The 26,588-nt window shown below is 45.6% G+C and overlaps 2 protein-coding genes and 1 long non-coding RNA gene across 25 annotated transcripts; 2 read left to right on the forward strand and 1 right to left on the reverse strand.

Annotated features, from left to right (window-relative positions):
- Positions 1-11,912: 11,912 nt before the first annotated feature.
- Positions 11,913-26,364, reverse strand: LOC147980557 (uncharacterized). 23 transcript variants are annotated; one of them, XR_015619427.1, is made up of 7 exons: positions 26,227-26,364; positions 25,096-25,174; positions 20,210-24,173; positions 19,929-19,988; positions 13,348-13,640; positions 12,628-12,728; positions 11,913-12,496 (listed from the first exon to the last, which is right to left on the reverse strand). It is a non-coding gene; the product is annotated as an uncharacterized LOC147980557 (long non-coding RNA). The 23 variants fall into 23 exon arrangements; XR_015619435.1 differs by lacking the exon at positions 19,929-19,988 and having other exon boundaries at positions 21,648-24,173; XR_015619431.1 differs by having other exon boundaries at positions 11,913-12,486; positions 12,632-12,728; positions 13,432-13,640; positions 19,929-24,173.
- Positions 13,416-18,947, forward strand: LOC125546986 (leucine-rich repeat receptor protein kinase HPCA1-like). Its single transcript, XM_087547737.1, has 19 exons — positions 13,416-13,549; positions 14,274-14,391; positions 14,469-14,540; positions 14,720-14,794; positions 14,904-14,975; positions 15,062-15,223; positions 15,327-15,401; positions 15,482-15,553; positions 15,644-15,715; positions 15,797-15,865; positions 15,941-16,015; positions 16,293-16,364; positions 16,511-16,645; positions 16,721-17,190; positions 17,266-17,424; positions 17,586-17,725; positions 17,837-18,056; positions 18,127-18,362; positions 18,450-18,947. Exons 1-19 carry the CDS (start codon positions 13,471-13,473, stop codon positions 18,945-18,947), a joined length of 2,871 nt encoding a protein of 956 aa, XP_087403863.1. The 5' UTR covers positions 13,416-13,470.
- Positions 20,610-26,206, forward strand: LOC125546987 (leucine-rich repeat receptor protein kinase HPCA1-like). Its single transcript, XM_048711050.2, has 19 exons — positions 20,610-20,694; positions 21,100-21,223; positions 21,292-21,366; positions 21,699-21,773; positions 21,863-21,931; positions 22,046-22,207; positions 22,350-22,421; positions 22,495-22,566; positions 22,641-22,712; positions 22,793-22,861; positions 22,938-23,012; positions 23,130-23,201; positions 23,288-23,422; positions 23,515-23,993; positions 24,064-24,222; positions 24,555-24,694; positions 24,778-24,997; positions 25,082-25,314; positions 25,403-26,206. Exons 1-19 carry the CDS (start codon positions 20,610-20,612, stop codon positions 25,895-25,897), a joined length of 2,883 nt encoding a protein of 960 aa, XP_048567007.2. The 3' UTR covers positions 25,898-26,206.
- Positions 26,365-26,588: the final 224 nt, after the last annotated feature.

Below are 26,588 nucleotides of genomic sequence, written 5' to 3' on the forward strand. Positions count from 1 at the left end.
AGCAGCAAGTAGCAAGCAGCGGCAGCAGCAGGAAGCAGCAACCAGCGGCAGCGGTGGCAGCAAGCAGCAAGTGGCAGCGGTAGCAGCAAAGCAGCAACAAGGGGCTCACCGGTGAAGCAGAGGCGGGGCGGCGACGAGGTCGGGGTGGAGAAGGGTGGCGACGAGCGGGGCAGTGGCGTCGGCCGCCGGCGCAGTCGGGGACGGGGCGGCCGCAGCCGGGGATGGGCCGTCGGGGACGGGCGGCCGAGGACGGGGAGGGGCCGGCCCGGCGGCGTCGACGGCGGTCTTGGGGCGGCGCGGGCACTAGGGGCGGTGCGACGGCGGTGGGGGAGGGGATGGGGGCGGCGCGGGCAGTAGGGGCGGTGCGGCGGCAGTGGGGGAGGGGATGGGGGCGGCGCGGGCAGTGGGGAGCGGCGTGGCGGTGGTGGGGGATGGGATGGGGGCGGGGGCGGGGCAGCGCCGCAGTTGGGGGAGGGGATGGGGATGGCGGCGCGGTGAGGGTCGGGATAGGGCGGCGGCGGCGAGGGTCAGGATAGGGCGGCGGCGGCGCGGGTGGGGATCAGGGTCGGGCGGGGGGGAGACGGTGCGGGGGAGGAAGAATGAGTGGAGGGGGTGGGTGCGGCTGTGGATAAGGTCAGCCTATGCCGACGGCTTAGCCGTCGGCATAGATGGACATGCCACGTGTCAATCTAAGCCGTCGGCATAGGTACTTTGCATATTTTTTATTACGGCATATTTTTTATTTTTATTTTATTACAGCATATTTGTGAGCTCCGGTATTCATTAGACTTGTGCTAAGAAAATGGACAATTACGGTGAAACGTTCAGTTACCGGCCCGGTGCCGGGTGTAAGCTGTGGTGGTCGTTTCCCCCCTCCGAGACATGGCGGCAGCGACGCCCGTGAGGGGGGCACACCCCGAAGCCGCGTGTCGGGTGCCTGAGCGTGCCACCATGCTTCCACAAGCATAGGAGGGCCCACTTCAACACCTGGTGGCATTGCTACCCCCCCCCCTCCGGTACCCCGTCCCGTCTAACCCTGACACAGACGACCGCCAGATCTAGCTCTTTGACTTCTGCCGGAATGGGTCTGACCGGTGGACCTTTTCACCTGGTTGTCGTAGCCTAGCCCATAGCTGCACCCCCCAACACCATCCTGGCCCAACCCACCCAAAGATACACTCCGTGTCAGCCCGACGTGGTCGTGCACCTGGAGGGGGGAAACGGACGCGTCGGGTCTACACGGAGGGGATCTTGCTGTGGGTCTGGCCTAGATGTTGCTCCAAAGTGTTCCTATGGGCTGACCTAAGACAACCGGGTGGAGAGGTCCACTGCTCAAAGCCCGTCCGTGCAAAGTCAAAGGGCTAGATCCCGTGGTCAAACGCTACAGGGTTAGGCGGGACGGGGGCCCTAGGGGGGTAGCAATGCCACCGGAGCGTCGCACCGGGACCTCATACATGCAGGATGGTGTGGTGGCATGTCCGAAGAGGCGGCACGCGTCTCTGGGGTGTGGCCCGCCCTCACGGACGGCGATGACACGGTAGTAGACGTTCTGCGGTAACGATGCGGCGTGAATATTATTAAATACTCGGAGCGCGATAAAATCATGAGTTTTTTACACGACATGGGCACATGTGCTGTAGGACTGATGGGAATATTTCATAATTTTTCGTGATGGAGAAGTATCTGAACAATTCCCTCTTACGCGGATTGCTCTTCGCGTGTCTACGACTGTGGCCGGCGGCCTCCGGGGGCTAGCATGCCGCCAAATCTTGCGTAGGTGGCCTCTCACAAGTCTGGAAGTGTTGTGGCGGGTGCAAATGCCTGGCACGCGTCTCCGAGGTGTGCCCCCCCTCACGGACGGCGAAGCCGCCGCCGGCACCTGGAGGGGGGGAAACGGACGCGTCGGGTCCACACAGAGGGGATCTTGCCGTGGGTCTGGCCCAGATGTAGCTCCAAAGTGTTCCTATGGGCTGACCTTACACAACCGGGTGGATACGTCCACTGCTCAAAGCCCGTCCGTGCAAAGTCAAAGGGGTAGATCCCATGGTCAAACGCTACACGATTAGGCGGGACGGGGGCCCTAGGGGGGTAGCAATGCCACCGGAGCATCGCACCGGGACCTCATACATGCGGGATGGTGTGGTGGCATGTCCAAAGAGGCCCCACGCGTCTCCGGGGTGTGGCCCCCCCTCACGGATGGCGATGACACGGCAGTAGACGTTCTGCGGTAACGATGCGGCGTGAATATTATTAAATACTCGGAGCGCGATAAAATCATGAGTTTTTTACACGACGTGGGCACATGTGTTGTAGGACTTATGGTAATTTTTAATAATTTTTCGGGATGGAGAAGTATCTGAACAATACCCTCTTACGCGGGTTGCTCTTCGCGTGTCTACGACTGTGGCCGGCGGCCTCCGGGGGCTAGCATGCCGCCAAATCTTGCGTAGGCGGCCTCTCACAAGTCTGGAAGTGTTGTGGAGGGTGCAAACGCCCAGCACGCGCCTCCGGGGTGTGCCCCCCCCCCTCACGGACGGCGCCGCCGCCGGCACCTGGAGGGGGGGAAACGGACGCGTCGGGTCTACACGAAGGGGATCTTGCCGTGGGTCTGGCCCGGATGTTACTCCAAAGTGTTCCTATGGGCTGACCTAACACAACCGGGTGGATACGTCCACTGCTCAAAGCCCGTCCGTGCAAGGGGTAGATCCCGTGGTCAAACGCTGCAGGGTTAGGCGGGACGGGGGCCCTAGGAGGGTAGCAATGCCACCGGAGCGTCGCGCCGGGACCTCATACAAGTCGCGTGCCGGGTGCCTACGCCTGCCACCATGCTTCTACAACCGTAGGAGGGCCACCGCAACACCTGGCGGCATTGCTACCCCCAGGTACCCCGTCCCGTCTAACCCTGACACAGACGACCGCCGGGTCTATCCCTTTGACTTTCGCTAGATGTAGTTTGACCGGTGGACCTTTTCACCTTGTTGTCATAGCCCAGCCATAGCTACACCCCCCAACACAGTCCCGGCACAACCCACCCCAAGATTCCCTCTGCGTCGGCCCGACGTGGCCGTTTCCCCCCTCCGGGGCACGGCGGCATCGACGCCCGTGAGGGGGGAGGGGGCCGCGTGCCTGCGCCTGCCACCACGTTTCCACAACCGTAGGAGGGCCCACCGCAATGTTGGGGAACGTAGCATAAATTCAAAATTTTCCTACGTGTCACCAAGATCTATCTATGGAGTCATCTAGCAACGAGGGAGGAGTGGATCTACATACCCTTGTAGATCGCGCGCGGAAGCGTTCAAGAGAACGGGGTTGATGGAGTCGTACTCGTCGTGATTCAAATCACCGATGATCCTAGCGCCGAACGGACGGCACCTCCGCGTTCAACACACGTACGGAGCAGCGACGTCTCCTCCTTCTTGATCCAGCAAGGGGGAAGGAGAGGTTGATGGAGATCCAGCAGCACGACGGCGTGGTGGTGGAAGTAGCGGGATTCCAACAGGGCTTCGCCAAGCGCTGCGGGAGGAGGGAGATGTGTCATGGGAGGGAGAGGGAGGCGTCAGGGCTTAGGTATGGTTGCCCTCCCTTCCCCCCACTATATATAGGGCCAAGGGAGAGGGGGGGCGCAGCCTTGGCCCTTACTCCAAGGAAGGGTGCGGCCAGGGAGGAGTCCCTCCTCCCCAAGGCACCTCGGAGGTGCCTTCCCCCTTTAGGACTCTTCCTTCTCTCATCTCTTGGCGCATGGGCCTCTTGGGGCTGGTGCCCTTGGCCCATATAGGCCAAGGCGCACCCCCTACAGCCCATGTGGCCCCCCGGGGCAGGTGGCCCCACCTGGTGGACCCCCGGGACCCTTCCGGTGGTCCCGGTACAATACCGGTGACCTCGAAACTTGTCCCGATGGCCGAAATAGCACTTCCTATATATAATTCTTTACCTCCGGACCATTCCGGAACTCCTCGTGACGTCCGGGATCTCATCCGGGACTCCGAACAACTTTCGGGTTACCGCATACTAATATCTCTATAACCCTAGCGTCACCGAACCTTAAGTGTGTAGACCCTACGGGTTCGGGAGACATGCAGACATGACCGAGATGACTCTCCAGTCAATAACCAACAGCGGGATCTGGATACCCATGTTGGCTCCCACATGTTCCACGATGATATCATCGGATGAACCACGATGTCAAGGACTTAATCAATCCCGTATACAATTCCCTTTGTCTAGCGGTACGATACTTTCCCGAGATTCGATCGTCGGTATCCCGATACCTTGTTCAATCTCGTTACCAGCAAGTCTCTTTACTCGTTCCGTAACACATCATCCCGTGATCAACTCCTTGATCACATTGTGCACATTATGATGATGTCCTACCGAGTGGGCCCAGAGATACCTCTCCGTTTACATGGAGTGACAAATCCCAGTCTCGATTCGTGCCAACCCAACAGACACTTTCGGAGATACCTGTAGTGTACCTTTATAGCCACCCAGTTACGTTGTGACGTTTGGCACATCCAAAGCACTCCTACGGTATCCGGGAGTTGCACAATCTCATGGTCTAAGGAAATGATACTTGACATTAGAAAAGCTTTAGCATACGAACTACATGATCTTATGCTAAGCTTAGGATTGGGTCTTTGTCCATCACATCATTCTCCTGATGATGTGATCCCGTTATCAATGACATCCAATGTCCATGGTCAGGAAACCGTAACCATCTATTGATCAACAAGCTAGTCAACTAGAGGCTTACTAGGGACATGGTGTTGTCTATGTATCCACACATGTATCTGAGTTTCCTATCAATACAATTCTAGTATGGATAATAAACGATTACCATGAACAAATAAATATAATAATAACTAATTTATTATTGCCTCTAGGGCATATTTCCAACACGCAACACCTGGCGGCATTGCTACCCCCCACAGGTACCCCGTCCCGTCTAACCTCTCCGTGACACGACGGAAGAAGGCCCGTGTGGGGGGCAATCGATATATGTTTTCTGTACATTTAAGTTAATGAAATTAGTATTGGAAAAAAATAAAAAATAAAAAGAGAATATAAAAAATATAAAAATATCATTAAAAATCTATGCCTATGGCAAAGCCGTCGGCATAGCTACGGCCACGGAACGGTAGAGCCCTGAATCGATGACGTGGCGTAGGGCGGGGATCAATGACGTGGCAAAAACCATGGGCCAGGTCTATGCCGACGGCCTAGCCGTCAGCATAGAAATGCCACCCCACGGGACCGGCGAACGACGCGGATCAATGACGTGGCGGCGCGGCGGATCGATGACGTCGGCATAGCTATGCCGACGGCTATGCCGACAGCCACCGTTAGCCCGTCGGCGTAGCCTGACGTCGTCAAACTGCCGTCGCCGCCCGGGTAGATGGGCCTCAAAGACGACGCACAAGAGACGCAACATGCGGTCGTGTCATTCAGATATTCAGAGTCTGCTGGTAAAGTTGTAACTCCAGTCTTCAAATTACCTGCGCTCACGTGTTCCTTAATACTAGTACTCCCACCGTAAGTAAATTGATATAAAAGCGTTTAGATAATTAAAATAGTGATATAAACATTTTTATATTAGTTTACGGAGGAAGTAGTACGTGCCATATTAACCCTAGTGGTCCTGTCTGTTGAGTAGCTCTCTGGACAAGAAGAAATGGGATTGTAGGCAGACACGCGAGTTAGTAACTTGAAGGAAAAGACAGCAAACAAAGGCAGCCATGTTGCCGAGTACGGCAGCCAGTCCCTCGACCGGTTCCTTGTGGTTACGAAGTAGCACCAACCAGCACCACATAGTATATGCAGTGCAAGCCATTATGCATCGCTTTCGACCTGCCAGCCATTAGAGCTGCAGTATCCGTAGAAAGCAGCCATGTTGCTTTCTCTCAAGAAGAAGAAAAATCGAGTTTCTGAAGTCCGAACCATGATGCTCTAGCCACTAGAAGTCCAGACGTACAGGCATAAAGGGCGTGGAAGAAGAGTGGCTTGATGACATGACATCTCCATGGCTTTCGGTTATCGCGTGGTACGTGTCCGTCAGTCGACATCGGCAGTGCATCGCCGTCGTTCTCCCTCCGAGTTGGGTCGTACAGTATATCGTTGTTCCCTTTTCGGCCTCTCGAAAATCATACGGTATCGGTTTCGAAAAAAAAATCATACGGTACCGAACTCCTCGGCTCCTCGCCACCTATATATCCATCCACGTCCGTTTACACCAGATTTCAGAACCCACCATGCACGCGCCGTGCAGAAAAGTAACAAAGCGGAAAAGGGCAAAGTCGATCCAAAGCGGCAGCGCCCCTCACTTTCGGGACCGGACGCAATTGTCTGCGCCTACCAGGTAGACTCCGGCCCGGACTTGCGCGACAGCGGCCGTGGCATCTCAAAAGAAGCCGCATCGCCTCTAGTTCAGCTCGCTGAGAAGTAAGAGCATCTGCAGCCGGGCGCTCTCAACCCGCGCGAGTTCGAGCCCATCCATCATCTCCCTCTTCCGCTCCGGTGTTCTGCCCATGCTTCGGAGGCGCCAGAGGAGTCAAAGCTGCCACTGTCGTCAACCCTGCCGGAGTCGGGCATGGAGATCGTCGATATCTTCAACGCTGAGTAGCTAGATGATCGATGTACTCTCTCTTTTCCGGTTTATAAGGCTGGTCATTGTGGGGAGTAACTTAGACTAGTGTCATGTATATGACACTAGCCTAAGTTACTACCTTCATAATGCAAAGTAACATAATAGTAATATCTTAGATGGCTTCATTTATTAGCTTGTAGACTCATCTTTTCTTGAAAATCGCTATGTTACATTAACATATTATGTTACCACCTCTCATTAATTACTTGCCACATAAGCAACAATTTCTTAAAGTGTGCTATGTTACTAGCTAAGTTACTCCCACTATGACTAGCCTAAGGCTGGTCATAGTGGGAAGTAACTTATACTAGTGTCATGCATATGACACTAGTCTAAGTTACTATCTTCATAGTGCAAAGTAACATAGTAGTAGTGTCATAGAGGACTTCATTAATTAGCGTGTAGACTCATCTTGTCTTGGAAAACGCTATGTAGACTCATCTTGTCTTGGAAAACGCTATGTTACAGTAACATATTATGTTACCACTTCTCATTAACTACATGCCACATAAGCAAAAATTTCTCGGAATGCGCTATGTTACTTGCTAAGTTACTCCCACTATGACTAGCCTAAGAATCAAATCTAAAATCTCATCAATCAAGGCATTTTGTGAGTGGAGAAATGTATCTCGTACTTTACAAAACTATCCCAATTAAAATCATGCATTAAATTAGCTTAATTGCAGTGCATGCTTGCTTAGCCACTAGATACTCCCTCCGTTACGGTTTAGAAGGCGTGCTTGGAAATTCTCTGGGACCTAGGTGGTTATCTATTGGTTGTGAGATGGGCTAAAAAATAGCATTCACACTATGCATGCATATAGAAATAGTATATAGGAGTACTAATTAGCTACTAGAAATAAATGCAATGCGCCCTAAACCTTGTCTATTATGAAAACGCACGCAAATTTAACTGTGCCTTCTAAACTGTGACGGAGAAAGTAAGTACAAACATTACATGCATTGGTGTGTTTCTTTTTATTTCTTACATGCAAAGATTTAATGTGTCTCGGAAACTAAAAATAAGATGGAGATGAGCCCTATAAATTGGAAAAACAAAAAAGTTGAGATAAGCCATATAAACCAAAAAGGAGGAAGTAGTATGTAGGATATTTTGTTTGCATGTCTTTATATGGATTTAATAATCTAGTATGAGATATTCGGATACAACAAATGAAATTTGAGATGTTGCGCGTGGACACCTTCATACGTGTTTGAAGGCGTTTGAGGAACCATATTTAACATATCCGGCTGTAAATGCTCTACAAGCAGTTATTTTGTGAGCACCATCCCACTTCGGCCTCTAGGGTCTCGGAGTGGTTAAGCTGTGCAGCGTGCAGCGGCGGTGCATGCCATGCCATGCCGCCATAATTTCGCGCTTTCGGTGGCTCCCGTAAAGCCGCTTACTTGACCTCGCTTCAAGCAGCAGTAGCTAGGGGCCGGATGCCCGGATCGACTCGACCGGCCACCTTTATTCGCGCCCCGTTGCTTTCCGCGCGGAGCGGGAGCGTGTCGCGCCGGACGCCGGTCCGGTGAACTGCTCAACCGCCGGAGTAGCGGTATGATTGACCTGTGCCAACAATGTATTGTGATTGTACACCAAGAAACATGAGGCCAAGTGCGACCATGGTAGTTCAGAACTATGGAGCAGTATTGGCTAGATCCGCGCTGTCTCCCGGAGGCAGCACGTGCGGTGCGGACATAAAGAAATGCAGGAGGTAGGTTTAAAATGTGGAAGAATTTGGAGGCCAGGACAACAAGTCAGTTGCTCGTCAACAAATGGCATCATAATGTTTGACAAGCGTGCTTTAGGATCGATTGGAAAGAAATACGGTTTTGCGAAAACACATCTAGCTGTACCCTAAATACTACGCGTCTAAATCATTTTGCTCAAGATTCGCGTGAATTTTTATTTTTATTTTTACGGTTGATTGAGTCAATTTCTCTTTTTAATAAACTTTTTGACATTTTCATCTTTAATCATGGCAGTACAACAAACATCATAAATAATAATAAAATACATCTGTATCCGTAGACCATCTAGCGACAACTATATGCACTGAAGATAGCCGAACACACGCTGCCTTCATCGCCCCTCTTTCGCCGGAGCCAGGCACAACTTGTTGTAGTAGACAGTCGGGAAATCGTCGTGTTAAGGCTCTATGGGACAAACACACCAGAACAGCAACCGCCGCCGATTAAAAAAAGCGTAAATCAAAAGGATCCAACTGAAGACACACGAACAAAGACCGGATACGAATAGATCCATCAAAGACAACCACCGACCGAATCCCGCGAGATCCGTCAAAGACACATCTTCACACGCCCTCCGACGATGCTACACGCACCACCATGACGAGGCTAGGCAGGAAGAACTTTATTTCATCTTCACGAGCACGACACAAACACTAACAAAACTTGAAGAAGCATCTAAAAACGAAGCCTCCCGCCGGTAAGAGACGGGATCCACCACACATCCATGGCCCTAAGGCCATAGGAGACGGGATGGATCGGTGGCGCTGCCGACGGGGCAGAAATCCTAGCCGCCTTTTTCTTGGAAGGAGAGACATCTTTCTGGCCGCTTAACACATCATTGATTTGATTGTACCATTTAGATGTGCAATACTGCCCTAGACAGAGCCAAAGAAATACACAAGTGTGCTTTAACCTTTGCTTTCCTATCGTTGCTGCTCCCGCTCCGTTATTACTATACCAAACCACTCATGGATCGTGTGGCGAACACATGGTTTGGGTATCGCGCATTGAATCCGGGCCGTACAACGGATTAGATCGATCCCGCATAGCAATTAGTGCTGTACCAGTACAGCAGAGCAGCCGTACTGGTACAAGATCTCGCATTAATAATTCCTTTATCATTGACGTCCACGGACTCCGGTGAGTAATACGTCCAGTCGCCGTTTAATCAATCATCAATCAATAGAGCAACGGCATTGTCATTTCTGATGATGATGATGATGATCGTGCAATTGCCTCCTGACTGATTCGGGTTCAATCGCCATTCTTCTTTGCGATTTCATCCTTTTTATTGAGTTGGCACTAGTCTTTTTTAGTTTTTTTAAGGGGTAGTTTTTTTTTCTTGTTGAGGCACTAGTTTTCTAGGCAGACGGTTTCATCACTAGTTCCGCCATTCTTGCAAGGCTGATTCCTTTTGGGCCATCTCGTTTAGACGGGCTTGAAGCTATTTTTGTGGCCCATCCTGATTAATTTTGGAATTTGGGCTTAACACGATCAACAGAGTGACTCGGGGGCGTGCACGATGAAAATGGAGCCCGGGATCACATGCTATCAGATGAACAGTGAACACAAACATGTTTATGGTGTGCAAAGTTTAGCGAAACAATGGCATGTTGTGATCTGGGCAAAATAAACAAGATATGTGCTGTAATAGTATTTTTATAGCAATTTTTATTATTTGTTTGCCTAGATTATAACATATGTCGTTTCTTCATGGAAATTGTCACACGGCTAGAAACATGAATATGTATGTTGTTAAATGACTGTTAACCCTTTTCCGAGGAGTTTATGCATGTCGTTTCGAGCAGAGACAATTAATCTAGACATAAATGACTTTAATTCACCTAATTGTTTTCAAATTCAAACTTTGTAAACTTTGATCAAGTTTATAGAAAAAATATGTCAACATCTAGAATGCCAAATAAATACAAATAAATGGCGTGCAAAGTTTATGGTGTGCAAAGTTTAGCGCAAAAATGGCGTGCTGTGATCTAGGCAAAATAAACAAAATATGGGTTGTAATAGTATTTTTACAGAACATGTTTTATTTGTTTGCCTAGATTATAACATATGTCGCTTCTCCATGGAAATTTTCACACTGTTGGAAAACATGAACAACTTGCTGTTAAATGAATTTGTTAACCCTTTTCCGAAGAGTTTATGCATATCATTTCGAGCAGAGACAATTAGGGGGTGTTTGTTTCCAGGGACTTTTTTGTGTAGGAACTAGAAAAAATCCCTCTTAGAGACTTTTTTTACCAAACGGGAAGGACTTAACTAGGCATTTGGGACTAAATGAAGAAGACTCTCAAGGAGAGTTTTTTGAGACTTTTTGGGACTTTTTCAACAATGCCCTTCCATGCACCCATTGGCCCGCCACCCCATGGTGTTGTTTGATTGTTATTTTTCTATATATTAGGGGCAACATGGTCATTTAATAACCTCTAGGAAAGGACTAGGGACTTTTTAGTCTCTGAAAACAAACAGGAAGGGACTTTTTAGGGACTAGGGACTTTTTAGTTAGGACTAGAAAAAGTCCTAGAACTAGAGAACCAAACACCACCTTAATCTAAACACAAATGGCTTTAATTCACCTGATTTTTCCAAATTCAAACTTTGATCAAGTTTATAGAAAAAATATATCAGCATCTAGAATACCAAATAAATAAAAATAAATTCATAATAAAATATACTTATATATGGCTCACATTTGGTATTGCGGACATACATTCTTTTCACTATAAAATCCTGGTCAAAGTTATGAAGCTTGGCTTTTGAGAAAACTAATGCGCGCCCACTGTATATATTTATGCAAAGGATGGAGTGTATCAAGTTTTCTCAACGCAGTTACGTTGTACACGTGGAGCCGAGCGAACAGAAAGCATCAGTCAGGGTCGGGACCCGCACGCTCCTCTTCTTACCTGGCTGACGGGTTCAGATTCCAGAGTAGATTATGCACACGTACGTGCCTACATATACGATATTCCAGACCGCTCAAGCGTTTGACCCCGGCGCCCGCGGCTCCGCATCTCCGCGTGCGCCAATTGGCATGCAGTCACGGTCTCATGCCCTGCACCTGCTCCTCGCAACAAATAATATGCATCCATCGGTCATCAACGGCTCACAGCAGGCGCGTCAGTCTGTAGTGCGGATGTCGACCGTATTTGCGTACCAACACTAGAACCAGCCCAATACTGGCCGCTTTCATGACTACTTATCTGTTTATTTATTTATTATAAAATATTGATAAGCTCTACGACTGATGGGATTGATCGGTCATACTCCTTCTGTAGACTAATATAAGAACGTGTAGATCACTGTTTTAGTAATAGTGATCTAAACGTTTTTAGTATATTAGTTTACGAAGGGAGCACTTGTCATCGTAGAGAGTTCATGCGTTCACCCAGCCGGCCAGCCCCATGGTAAGTTGTTCTACACCCCAAAAAGAACAATTATCAATCGCCGCGGGAAGAAGTAAACGGCACCCGTTTTTATGCTTTGATACCTTCGCGCCCGAGAACATTTCATACATCATACTTGGTACCGATTGACAAGATTACAAAGCGTGTGCGCGCTGGGCCAAAGGTGGACTCACTCCATTCAGCTTAACGGGGTTACGATGCAGGCCACGATACGTGTGCGCTGCCGTACGTATTGGCACCATGCATGCCACCAAGTGGCTTCAGGTTCGAGCCCTCTTGGCTCTTGCCTCGCATCACCCAAACGAACTGCAGTCGCCCGCTTAACTGTGTATTTTTTTTCTAGTTTAGGAAAAAAGGCGGAGCGTTTACCTGGAGAAATCAATCAATCAATCATTGGCCTGCCGGCCGTCCGGTTTGGCCACACGCGCAGGGATCTTTCCGCGCGCAACCTCGTCTCTGTTCTCCAATACATCCCATGGAGTTTCCTGCCTCGACATCACGCGTCGGCTCTCAGCAACGACGACAAGGTAAAGATGCTGGCCGTGTAGATCCAAAGCTTCGCCGTCCTGGCCCATTTTTTCCCATTAGTTTGGCTCGTGGTAGGGCACCGCATACTTCATGGTACATGTCACGCCAGACCATCCAAGGTCCCATGAAGACCGCAGTGCCCTGCAGAGAGCTACAGAAACATTTAATCATTTGGGAAAAAAAGACACAAAATTATATTTAAACTGACTACTGTCTCGGATTCGAGAGAACGGACAAACATAAACTAATAGATGGTGACCATGTCAAACAGGGTTTACTGACCAACCATGGGCGCAGTCGTTGGCATAATTCATCAAAACATGCCCTGATGCCGTATCAACATCAGCAGTGGCAGGCAGCTTGAGACCCAACCTGAGATTCACCTGCACAAGGAGAAACGGAATTGTTAAGTACAACAGCCGAGCAGCACATCCAGTGTCTGACATGTGGCCAAGCACGCATAATCCAACTTATTGCCGTATCTACGTGTTTTCTAATCACAAAATTTATCGACATGTTAACTAAAAACACAACGATATGGACGGAAAAACGTACAAAACCCAGCAGTACCCAGCTACCCAAGCCAAGAGTGATACCCAGCTACCTGCACAGTTAACGACTGGGCCAATGCCGAGCAAGAGCAATGCATAACATAAGGTGCCGCGCAGATAAGGCCGCACACGGATAGGCAAGAAGCACCTGCCCCCACTACTCAAATGCAATACACAAACGTTTGCTTCATCCATCTCATCTTTTGATCAGTTCAACCGAGAGCTCTTGCTACGACTCGTTTATAAGTCTTATAAGGCCACCAACAACCTTTTGTGCATGCGTTTTACTACCTGCATATCTGTTCCTTGGACCTGGTAAGCAGTCCGACAGGCAATGCCCGATAAGAAATCCTCTGAAGCAAGCTATATATGTGATGGTTTTGTTTGAATGGCTGTTTGCTTTGCCTGTCTTTGTTACTAACCGCAGGAAGGAGGGCGCGCCGTTTGGTACCTGATAGCTCCTCCATGGACTTGCCAATTGGGTAGACTTGTCCCGCAAGAACAACCATCGAGATTGTTTCTGGTTTGACATTACCTTGATCTGCTGTGGAGGCCGGAACGGCACGGCGGAGCGATGATGCAGTGGGTGCTACTTCTGTTCTTGCTCTTGCTGTGCCTTCAGTCAGGCTCCAGCCAGACGAACCCCCAAGATGGTAAGCCACAGTCCTTCGTTTTTTATATTGGGTTAATAGGAAGAAAGTTGCCTACTTTTAAGAACAAGTTGCTCACTGAGCAGCCATTGGCCTGTGAAGAAGGCGAGCCAGATTAGTTCAGCCTGTACCATAAGATGAAGATGATTTATTCCTTATAATGAATTCCGACAGAGAAAAAAAATCAGCATCACGGTAGTATGTAGCATCAAGATTATGGTTCTGCTTTCCAATTCGGTGGCGTTAATAGTTACTCCCTCCGTTCCGAATTACTTGTCGTAGGTATGGATGTATCTAGATGTATTTTAGTTCTAGATACATCCATTTCTGCGACGAGTAATTTGGAACGGAGGGAGTAGCTCTTAAGCCATTTTTACCATCATATTCAATTTGTGGCACTAGGTAGCACAAATAGAACTATAATGGATCAGGTACACAGCAGATCAAATCAAACAAATTTAGAATTCGTGCTAATGTATGGAGAAATAGGTCCCACGACAAAAGGTTAAACTGAAATAATGTTTCATTCCCGCCAGTACAACTGAGAATTCAAAGAAGGCCTCCTTTCTTGGATTAATACTTATCCTGCATGCTCTATGATGATACTTGCATCTACTCTCATACGATTAAGATTAGTGTCTAATATGATCCATGATAGGAGTGAGATTGAATTACTGGAGTTGTTGGTATTAAATGCCTCTCTAATGTTCGCTTGATAAACGTACAGTTGCCGCACTTCAAGCACTGATGAAGAATTGGCGGAATCAGCCGCAAAGCTGGACAGGATCCGATCCCTGCAAACCCTGGGATGGAATTTCCTGTTCCAGCGGGAGAGTGACAGAAATGTTAGAACTCAACTTATCAGTCATCATTTTTTACTTCTTTTATCAAGAAAAAATCCGCTGAAACCTGGTAATTGCAGGAGATTATCGAGCATGAATGTTGCAGGTACATTAAGCAATGCCATAGATCAACTCTCCGCTTTGACGTATCTGTAAGTCATTGCTTCCTCAATTTCAAAATAACTTCATACAGTAATAAAAGCTTCAGTTTTTTCTCAACAAAAACATGCGGTAACAGATAAGAATCCAGGAACGGGAGCTACAGCCTACAAAATTATCTACAGATATAAACCATTATATGTTTTAGACTACTGATATGAACTACATGCAGGGATCTGTCTAACAATCCAAGTCTTGGAGGTCCACTTACCCCAAATATTGGAAATCTGAAGCAGCTCACCATTCTGTAAGAACAGCAACCATACAAGAACATTCTTCTTCTTTGGGTTAGGTGGAGAGGAGCAAAAGAAAAGACAGGGGAAAAGCTGACATATCGCGTGTGTTTTTTCTTTCAGGAATTTGCTAGGATGCAGCTTTACTGGTAACATCCCACAAGAGATAGGCAACTTAAGACAGCTCACATTCCTGTAAGAGTTCACTGAAATTTCAACGCAGATCTTTATTGACATTAGTTGATTCGCGAGATGATACAACTCAATTTACTCTCATACAGGGCCCTAAATATGAATCAATTCACTGGCAGAATACCCCCAGAACTTGGCCTTCTCACAAGTCTCTCTTGGTTGGACTTGTCGGCCAATCAATTGTCAGGACAAATCCCAGTTTCGAGAGGTTCAGACCCAGGGTTGGATAAACTTGTCGCCGCAAAGCATTTGTAAGTACTAAAATGTTGTACCCATTCTAGGATGGAAAGAATAATTATAGCTTAAATGTGCTAATTTTTTCATATCGGCTCATCCATCCATCCAAATCAATAGCCATTTTAGCGAGAACCAGTTGACAGGCCCAATGGACAGAAGGCTTTTCCATGCCAATATGACCCTCATACATGTGTAAGCAGTATATTCATCTGCACTTGCTAATGTTCTCTGTTCACTCATGTCATCTAACTTGTTTTGCTAATCATTGTCAGGCTATTTGGCAACAATAGCCTTACTGGACCAATCCCCCCATCTCTTGGGCTTGTCGAAACACTTCAAATTATGTACATACCTGATAAAAAATCCTCATTTGTCTCGCACTCCCTTTTGCACAGTTTTATTGACTTTTCTTTTGTCGACTGTGCATATTTCAGCCGACTAGACCATAACAAATTCAATGGTGTGGTACCTGATAGTATCGGTAACCTGACTAGCCTGATGGAACTGTAAGTAGCTATCAACAAGGAACAACTAATGTTTCTTCTTCCTTCCAAATGATGTAGCAAATATTTCTTTGGTTATTCCAGGAGCCTAGCAAGTAACCAACTGAACGGGTCGGTGCCAGACCTCACAAATGCAACTAATCTCACTTATGTGTAAGACACAAAAGATATCAATGCTTAAGTTTAATGATTCGTCTGTTGTCTCAACACAATTTTCTCCCCGGACAGGGACATGAGCTACAATAGTTTTGCAAGCTCAGGAGCACCAGGATGGCTTTCGACGTCGACGGCCCTGAACACCTTGTGAGTTGTAGGAGGATTAGCGAAGTGAACATTAAATGGGTTTAGTAAGGGAAAAGGCCTAGGTATAGTGGTATACTGAAGGGTGAGTGCACAAACTATATCAGCCATAAATAGAACCTTCAGGTCTATGCACACTCTTGCAATGTGTGAAAAGATCTTGAGGCTGTATCCATGACTGATATAGTATTTGCAATGGCTCTTGAGTGTACAAAATCCACCCCCGTGAATAAGCTAGATGATTCTGAATAACGTTTTTTCTCTGGTTGGATAATTACAGATTCATGGCTGGTATCCGTCTTACTGGGACAGTACCCAATGCTCTTTTCAGCCTCCCACAGATGCAGAGAATGTAATTTCCTCAAGACCTCACGTGCTTTATTTACATTTAATTTGCATTGTTTTAGCTGCAAATAGACCCTTACTTGACGTCTAATTAAACCTTAATGTACCAACAATTTTATGTCTTCTGATGTTGTAACTGGTATTTTAATGCAGATCACTAGCTGAGAATGCCCTTGGAATCTCACTGACTATGACTGGTATCAACTCAAAACTGCGGGTTGTTAATTTGACAAATAATCAAATCATCGATATTATTACAGTTGACCCAAGCTACACTGGCAGCCTAATGTAAGTATCACCCCATACGGTATACTGTACAACTATGTGGCATGTGCCTCACCCATCTTTTCTGTTCTCATCCAGACTAACAGGGAATCCTGCATGCTCAGCCAATATCAGTTTCTGCAAACTCAAGGAAAGGCAGCAAGATCCATACTCTACTAGCCTAGGCCCCTGCGGTGCTATTTCTTGCCCTATTGGTCAGTTACCAAATCCAGAGACTTCACAGAACTGCGCTTGCACTACCCCCTTCGAGGGTGCGATGACCTTCCAAGCACCTGCCTTCTCTGACATGACAAGCCCCGAGTTATTCCAACAATTGGAATTGACGCTTATACAGAACCTTAGCCTAGCTCCAAGATCAGTTGCACTTTCCAATGTTGACTTCAGCCCAGGAACTCCTCTAAGATTCAGATTGAAGTTTTTTCCAGACAGTGAAATGGGCTTCAATCGCTCAGAAGTTATAAGAATCAGTTCTGCTTTGGCCAACCAAATTTATAAAGCTCCAACTCAATTTGGACCATATTACTTCACAGCAATCCCATACTTTGCAAGTATGCACACTGCATAGAATTATATTCTCTTTTATTTGATATGTCTCCAAGTCTTATGTAACTTGTCCATTTCAGTCCCAAGCGGGAAAAAATCCTCAATGCGCAAAGGTGTAATAATTGGAATAGCAATTGCTGGCTTTGTCCTTATTGTCGGTCTTGTTCTGGTAGCAATATATGCTCTACGGCAGAAGAAAATAGCCAAGGAGGCAGTACAGCGGACTACTAATCCATTTGGTAATCATTTATTTTGCCGCATCCATAAATAAATGTCCAGCTTGAATAAGCTAGTAATTTTTGGTTCTCTACACATGGCAGAAAAAAAAGCAAGATAATCATAAGCATTTAAAAGTGTCATAACATGTTTGCTTGATCTTGTTAATATTTTGATACCACAGCATCATGGGGAGCAGGTGGTAAAGATAACGGAGACGTACCACAATTGAAAGGAGCAAGATATTTTGTATTTGAGGAGCTGAAGAAATGCACCAATAATTTCTCAGAAACTCATGAGATAGGATCTGGAGGATATGGAAAGGTAACTGATTTCTTTGCTCACATATCTAGACATAAGTAAAAGTTTACAGAAGCATCTAATGTCATGATGCCCCCCCAAAAAGCATCTAATGTCATATTTATATGTTTAAAGGTTTACAAAGGAAAGATTGCGAATGGACAAATAGCTGCAATAAAACGCGCACAGCAAGGATCCATGCAAGGTGCAGCTGAGTTCAAGAATGAGATTGAACTCCTGTCCAGAGTGCATCACAAGAACCTAGTGAGCTTAGTAGGTTTCTGCTATGAACAAGGGGAGCAGATGTTGGTTTATGAGTATATTTCCAATGGGACACTCAGGGACAACTTGATGGGTATACTCTCTTCATCTTTACAACTATCTCCTAAACAAGGACATACGATTTAACCACTGCTAATCTTCAGGTAAAGGAGGGATACAGTTGGATTGGATGAAGCGACTTAAGATCGCAATTGGGTCTGCTAAAGGCCTGGCATACCTTCATGAACTTGCTGATCCACCAATTATTCACAGAGATATAAAATCAACCAATATACTTTTGGACGAAAGTCTAACTGCAAAGGTAGCTGACTTTGGTCTTTCGAAGCTAGTGTCTGACACGCAAAAGGGACATGTTTCTACCCAAGTGAAGGGAACATTGGTAAGTGATTCTGAGAATTATAAGTGCATCGTTTCTTTTGGGAAAACAAGATTTCTTGCTAATTTATCTTTTATATCGAAATACTAGGGTTATTTGGATCCTGAGTACTACATGACTCAACAGCTCTCCGAGAAGAGTGATGTCTATAGCTTCGGAGTTGTCATGCTAGAGCTATTAACTTCTAGGCAGCCCATAGAGAAGGGTAAGTACATTGTGCGTGAGATCAGGACCGCAATAGACCAGTATGATCAAGAGTACTATGGCTTGAAGAGCCTAATTGATCCAGCAATCAGGGATTCAGCTAAATTAGTTGGCTTCAGGAGATTCGTGCAATTGGCTATGGAATGTGTAGAAGAATCTGCTGCTGACCGCCCGACAATGAATGATGTGGTCAAGGAACTTGAGACCATTTTACAGAATGAAGGGGGGCCGTTGTTAAATTCAGCATCTTTGTCAACTGAACATTCTGGAGATGCAACAGGTAGAGGCCAAGAGGAACACTCTCCTATGAAAGATGACAGCAGCAGCAGCAGTGCTTTTGATTACAATAGTGTATATTCATACTCAGCTGTTGAACCAAAGTAGGAACTATGTATTGGTTCTTGCTTATCTCTACTCATTGTTTTTGGTGCATGGTCCAAATGAATAGGACACAAGACATTTATCGTACAATATTCATTTTCCTATCTGTTGATATAACCGAGGTGGAATATGTTATAAGCAGGCACTTGCAAATTGCTTTCTTAAGATATGACAAAGAGAATGATCTATCGATAATATCATAACATTCATGACCTGTTATTTTTCTATCGATAACCTAAAATTAAAATGAATGATACTCCCTCTGTATAAGAGCGTTTAGATCACTATAGTGATCACTACTTTAGTGATCTAAATGCTCTTATATTTCTTTAAAGAGGGAGTATCTGCTAAAAGGAAGAACATTGTGCATCTCCAGCATACAGTTCCAATCCATCATCAAGCCTATAAACATCCTTCACTGACTTGAATCGTTCACCCGATTTCTGATTTGAGTAATTAGCGGATGCAATCTCAACAGTTTTTTTTTTCAAAACGACAAAATGCCATTTCACAACATATATTTAACCATTAATGGCCACTTTTTTTAGTAAACTAATAGCCTCTGATTGGCCGTTGAGGTTAATGAATAACTGTGAAGTCTAAGGTCCTGTTGGAGTGAGGTCGTAAAGTGGTTGGCATTGGCGGGTGGTCTGCAGATATAATACAGTATTAGTGAGAAAAACAATTTAGTCAACTATATTGATGAAAAACAAAATTAGAAGATGCATTGTGACCGTGTACATTGAAGCATCTTTCTTATGATTGCATAACCAGTCACAAAGATAATACTGCCTCGATTACCATGCACCTTCACTGCACTTTTCTTATTGGAACATCAGTCAATAACTCTAGTCCCTACGTATAATGTCGCATCTGCACTCATTTGGCAAAATGGCACATCAAAGACATGTATGCCAAATGATAAAAACACAGATATTTTACCCTGAATAAATTTAAATTAAAAGGGGCAAAACGGGGAAGTACCTTTGCACAAATAATGGAAGAACAAACCAATGACTTTGTCACTATCAGAGCTTCCAAATCCTTGGCATTGTTGTTTCAGCCCCCACCAACATATGTTGTACCAAAGGGATATAATATTATTAGCTACTCAACAAGAAAGTATATATCGGAATATAAGAATCACTTCATCACAGCGACGTTAATTTCAACCGAAAAAAGCCAAGGAACAGTTGTCCCAACTCCAAAGAGCATCCCGACTTCATCGTTTAAAGGAAACAGGTTGGTTGGATGAAAGCTGTTACCTGTATCAAGCCACCAAAGATCAAAGAAAAGCCTAGACCCGTGAAGGTCCTCAGCCCGTCTAGAAAAGGTCAAGAAATAACACCCACGGAACAGTCAGTAATCCTTATGCAACTTGGTTGTTTTACTTGCCTTTCGATCACCTCGAGACCATCTCTCCCTTTTGGCAACAAAACCCGCAGCTGGTCCAAGTATCATGCAGAATACGCAAACAGGTACAAATTCGGACGACCTATTCTTGAGAAAATGTCCTTCCAAAGAGCAAGGCTTTGGCGTTCATCTTAGAATGCTCCTCCATTTGGGTTCTTGCAAAGAAGCTTTCACAACCAGCTTTGCAGTTTGTTGCCACTCTGAGTGTTTCTAAATTGTGATCCCCATAGGTAATCCCCATAGGCTCTGAGAATGGAGACATTGAGAAAGTTTCTGCTGCTGTTGATGCTGTTGGCCAGTATACCTGTGCGACTCTGTGATACAGATCCTCAAGATGGTAACTATGATAAATCTAATTCCTGTGCCTTTCTCTTCTTAGATTACTTTCATTGCAAAGATGTAGCTTGATCATATTGAAGGTGACAAGCCACACAAGTATTTAGATGAAATGTTTTCTATCTGCCATACTAGTATGAAAAATAATTTTGTTCTATCTACAAAATAGAGATGGAATTCAAGTGCATAATGCAATTGTACTATCATAAACACCATATCAAATAGTTCATTCAATATCATCTCCTTTCATATTCTCCAAGTTCACAAATTTTCTTATTTATCTGCATAACATTAGCATGATGCAGAGCAACTGACAATAAAAGGAAGATATGGCACCATGCAGATAATATAACTTAAGTCAGTGGTCTGTAAATTCCTGAATAATAACATCAATACGCATTGTCAGTGGCTGCGCTCCAGTCTTTCATCAGTGGATGGCAGGACTTCCCATCAAACTGGAAAGCATCAAATGATCCATGTGGTACACCATGGGACGGGGTTATGTGCGACAAGGAGCGGGTGACGTCACTGTGAGTACTAACTAATGATGTTTCAATTTCACCTATCATCCAGTTAAATTTGGCATCCCTGTTTCCAGGAGGCTTTCAGGCATTATTGACGCTCAAGGCACATTAAGCAACAGCATAGGCCAACTCAGTGAGCTTGTTTACCTGTGAGTTACGTACCCTTAAAATCATTCAAGTTTATTAATCATCATAGTAAGACTACATTTTCTGCTTCAAATGTTGGAGTATATGTATATATCAGAAGATTCTGGAAACTTTGACTGCTTAAAGAAAACATTAACTGATGAACATGAATTCTTTGTTTCCAGATGGTAAAGTTGCAGAGCTTATAACATTTTAACAGAGAAGATATGAGCTATACTGATAAAACAAAAACCTGACGTTACATAAGTAGCAAAAGTTTAGAAAAAAGAACTGGCTAATTTACCTCGATAAAATATAATATACTGTTTTTGCTCATACTTTAGGGTGCTTGCAGGGATCTCTCCTACAACATTGGAATTGGTGGCCCACTGCCTGATGCTATCGGGAATCTCAAGAAGCTTAAAACACTGTATGCCTACATGACCATTAGCAAATCCTTATCTTGCATATTTGGGATACATCAATCCCTGGCCTACCCTACTGCATTGTACTTCTCAGGATCTTGGCTGGCTGCAGCTTCACAGGAGGCATCCAAGAGTTAGGAAACTTGCCGCAGCTCTTGTTCTTGTAAGAACTATTAGAACATACAAAGCCTTACTCATACTCACATTATTATTAAGCTCTGCTGCTACTTTCGTTGTACTAATGAGATGAATTTTCTCTGCAATAATTTCTCTGTAGGGCGCTGAATTCAAACAACTTCACAGGCGGAATTCCTCCATCGTTTGGTTTACTCTCAAACCTCTTTTGGCTAGACCTGGCAGATAACCAGCTTTCTGGACCTATTCCAATTTCCTCAGGTGGTTCTCCAGGACTTGACCTACTTACACACACCAAACATTTGTAAGTCCCTCTAACATTTATTCCTTCAGCCTGAATCAAGAATGCATGATCAATATGAAGTGTTAAGTCACTTTTTGTAACTGAAATTTAAGTCGCTTTGTTTTTCATACCATACTGATGCTTATCTCCAATAAATCAACAGCCATTTTAACAAGAATCAGTTAAGTGGTAGTCTTGCTGGCCTCTTCAACTCTAGCATGATCCTCGAGCACATGTAAGGAAGTACCAATTTTCATTTTTAGTAGCACTACACATGTTACACTGACTACTTTGTTGAACTTCCTCAGATTATTTGACCACAATCAATTGTCTGGTCCTATCCCGCCTGAGCTTGGTGGCATCGCAACCCTCAAAATCATGTACGTATATGGGCAATGTCTTTCTTCTAACATATTCTAGTTGCTATTGTTGAACCCCTTTGCATCTTCCATAGCCGATTAGACAGGAACAATTTCACAGGAGAAGTTCCAGCCAACATCAGCAAGCTAGACAACCTAAATCTCCTGTAAGTAGCATGAATTGTGATAACCCGTAACCAAAAAGAATAATATATTTATCTCATGTGGTGTAATTCTTTTTCTGCAGCAATTTAGCAAACAACCAGCTGAATGGGACAATACCAGATCTCAGTAGCCTGAGCAAACTAAACGTGGTGTAAGAAACGTCTGCATTGTTTTCTGCAAACTTCTATGATGTACACTGTTCTGATCAATTTTATCTGCACACCCAGGGACTTAAGCAACAATTCGTTCGATCCATCAGTAGCACCGAACTGGTTCTCAACTTTACAGTCTCTTACTTCAGTGTGAGTAAATTAATACTGTGCACTACTGATCATCTGATGTTCCCTCACGGTAGTCATTAGTCAGTAATATGTTTCTCCCTCAATCACAATTTGTTACCTTGACACCTTAATATGCAGAGCAATAGAATCTGGAGGACTCTCCGGCCCAGTTCCCAAAAGGCTCTTCACCCTATCCAATCTGCAGCGAGTGTAATTTTCTGGCGACATGTAACAGAAATGAATTATCGTGAACATATAAATTTCTCACGTTTTCCTCTTTTTCTCTGATCAGACAGTATACTAAGCAACAACGCACTGAATGAAACACTAGAGATGACTGGCAACATCACCCAACAACTGAAGATTGTGAATCTCCTTAACAATCGCATATTTGCAGTCAACATAACACCAAGCTACAACAAGACCCTTGTGTGAGCAGTACCTGCATATTCTAGAACCAAGATCTAAACACTCCCTCTGTATTCCATTAATTCACTAGCATTGCCTTTTCACCTATTTGCAGACTTGTGGGGAATCCTGTGTGCTTGGATTCAGATTCCTCGAGCCGCTTCTTTTGCAGCCTTCAGCAAGAGGGCCTGATATCATACAGCACCGATATAACCCAATGTGGTTCAACCACATGTTCCGGTGATCAAAGTCTAGACCCTGCAACTTGCAGTTGTGCCTATCCTTACATGGGCAAGATGATCTTCAGAGCGCCATTGTTCGCTGACCCGAGTGACAGAACGACTTTTCAGCAACTAGAAACTAGTCTCTGGAAAGAGCTGGGACTGCGCCCTGGTGCAGTTTTCCTTTCTGATGTCTATTTCAGCAGTGATGACTACCTCCAAGTCCAAGTGAGCCTCTTTCCATCAACAGGGACATCTTTTGCTACGTCAGAACTGATAAGGATTGGCTTTGCTTTTAGCAACCAAACTTATAAGCCACCAAATATTTTTGGACCTTATTACTTCATTGGAGATACATATGTCTCATTTTCAGGTATCCAACATCAAAAATGTAAATTATGTCCATGTTTACATAAGAAATTCACTGGTACTTCCTATCTCAGGTGGTGCTGGCAGTGGGAAATCTCAAATGAGCAAACGTGCTATAGCTGGAACTGCAGTAGGCTGCAGTTTTCTTCTGCTTGCCCTAATGTCCGGGGCGACATTTGCTATACTGAAAAAGAGAAGGCCAGAACAATCATCAGGACGAGCAAATCCATTCGGTAAGGCTCCAAAGAATGTGAATTGCAATTCCAACTATGCAGCTGTCGATTCTGCCGAGACATGACACTATATATTACTAGAATTGACAAAGATTGCAGATAACTAAGTAGATACATAGCACATTATAACACAACAAAGCAATAACAACTGGGCCCTTTTTTTCTTGCAACCCCACTGTTAGGTGTCCAAGCTTACAACCGTTCATACTAATGGTTTTGACAGCAAGCGCTTAGCTAACAGATACTCACAGCAGTGATAAAGGGAAAACTGACAAACTTTTGAAGATTGCTGAAACTTTACTGATTTTACTCCATTTGCATCTAAATTTAAGCTTCATGGGGAGTTGCTCAAAAAGATAGTGGAGGTGCTCCACAGCTCAAAGGAGCCAGGTTCTTCTCTTTTGATGAACTGAAGAACTGCACCAACAATTTCTCAGAAAATCATGAAATAGGATCAGGAGGCTACGGAAAGGTAAATAACTACATAGTTATTGATTAACATTCTTCCAAGAAGATTGACATACAACTAATCTAACGGTTTACCTCATGTGAAAGGTTTACAAGGGAACGATTGAAGATGGAACAGGTGTTGCAATAAAAAGAGCGGAGTATGGATCAAAGCAAGGTGCGGTGGAGTTCAAGAATGAGATTGAACTGCTGTCCAGGGTTCATCACAGGAACCTAGTAAGCCTGATAGGATTTTGCTATGAACAAGGGGAGCAGATGCTGGTGTATGAATATGTTTCTAATGGTACATTGCGAGAGAACTTGCAAGGTATGTATACAGAGATAGTTCATAAGCCTAAAAGTAAGTACATTTTGTGTTTCTTCTCCTTCACAACTTGCAATTTTGACTCAGCAAGGGGAATTTACCTGGACTGGAAGAAGAGGCTCAGGATTGCTCTTGGCTCAGCTAGAGGACTAGCGTATCTTCACGAACTTGCTGACCCACCTATTATCCACAGAGATATCAAGTCCACAAATATCCTTTTGGATGACAATCTTAAAGCAAAGGTTGCTGATTTTGGTCTGTCGAAGCTAGTTGCGGATACCGAAAAGGGACACGTTTCTACTCAAGTCAAGGGAACACTTGTAAATGCTCTGCTTACCATTGTCTGCCAATTTGTGTACAGATTTCATTGGTTACTCTTATGCTTGACGGCTACATTTCATTTCGTAGGGCTATCTGGACCCCGAGTACTACATGACGCAGCAGCTATCAGAGAAGAGCGACGTCTACAGCTTCGGCGTCGTCATGCTTGAGCTACTAAGCGCCAGGCTGCCCATAACAAAGGGCAGATACATCGTCCGGGAGTTCAGGATTGCCATAGATCCCAACGAGCACGACTACTACGGCTTGCAGGGCATCATCGACCCGGCCATCCACGACGCCGCCAAGTCCGCCGGGTTCAGAAGGTTCGTGCAGCTGGCCATGGAGTGCGTGGAGGAGTCGGCTTCAAAACGGCCCACGATGAGCTCGGTGGTGAAGGAAATCGAGACGATGCTCCACAATGAGGGGCTGAGCTCATCCGGCTCGTCTGTCACGGAGTTCGAGCACGCAGGGCAAGCCACCGGAGGCCCATACGGCGGTGCGGTGGTTGTGACCGGATCGAGCAGCAGCAGCAGCATCATATCGGAAGAACCATCCCGGTCCCACCGTGGAACTCGGCACTAAGCTCCCCGCACGCTCTTTGCCTACTCGGTGGACATTTTATGGACATTTTTTTTCCTAATCAGTCGTTGGAACTTGCAATCCGCCCAAATTTGAAGGCCATGGCTCGAATGCCCGATTGGCTTCAGACCAGATCAACCAACGTCGACGGTGAATTCGTCTGTGTAACGTTAAATAAAGCAATGGCTAATGGAATCGAAGCTGCTCTGAACTCGTGATGCTAGATCGCAGAAACCCATGGCTTCGAATTAAGAGCGCGTTTGGATTTGCGGCCGTTGGTGTGTTAGGGCAGGGGTTTCGACGAGCGCGAGGGAGGGGAAATGCGGACGAACCTGGGTCCGGCGGGGAGGCGGACGCGGCCGGCGGCGCGGACGGCCGTGCCCCGTGCGTGTGGGCGTGCGCTTTGGAGGGGTTCGTCTCTGCTCCGCTCCGTCTTCCACGGGGAAAATATGGTGCACCGGAGTCTGTGGTGCTACTATGCACCTAAATCACGTTGCGCTTTTAAATTATTTATAAAAAAATCTGGAATTTTTTTAGCACATGCACATAATATCAATACAGGTTGCCACAAAATTTCAAGTCAAAACTCGAAACACAACTCAAAACACAAAAGTGACAAATCCAATGATGAATAGTATGTACAATAACTTTGGCTTTAGATTTTGTCCATTATCACACTGATGTCAAATTTGTC

This window comes from Triticum urartu, chromosome 3A (genome assembly GCF_056163025.1).
Source record: "Triticum urartu cultivar PI428250 chromosome 3A, HENAU_Tu73, whole genome shotgun sequence".
In the NCBI taxonomy this organism is placed as follows: Eukaryota; Viridiplantae; Streptophyta; class Magnoliopsida; order Poales; family Poaceae; genus Triticum; species Triticum urartu.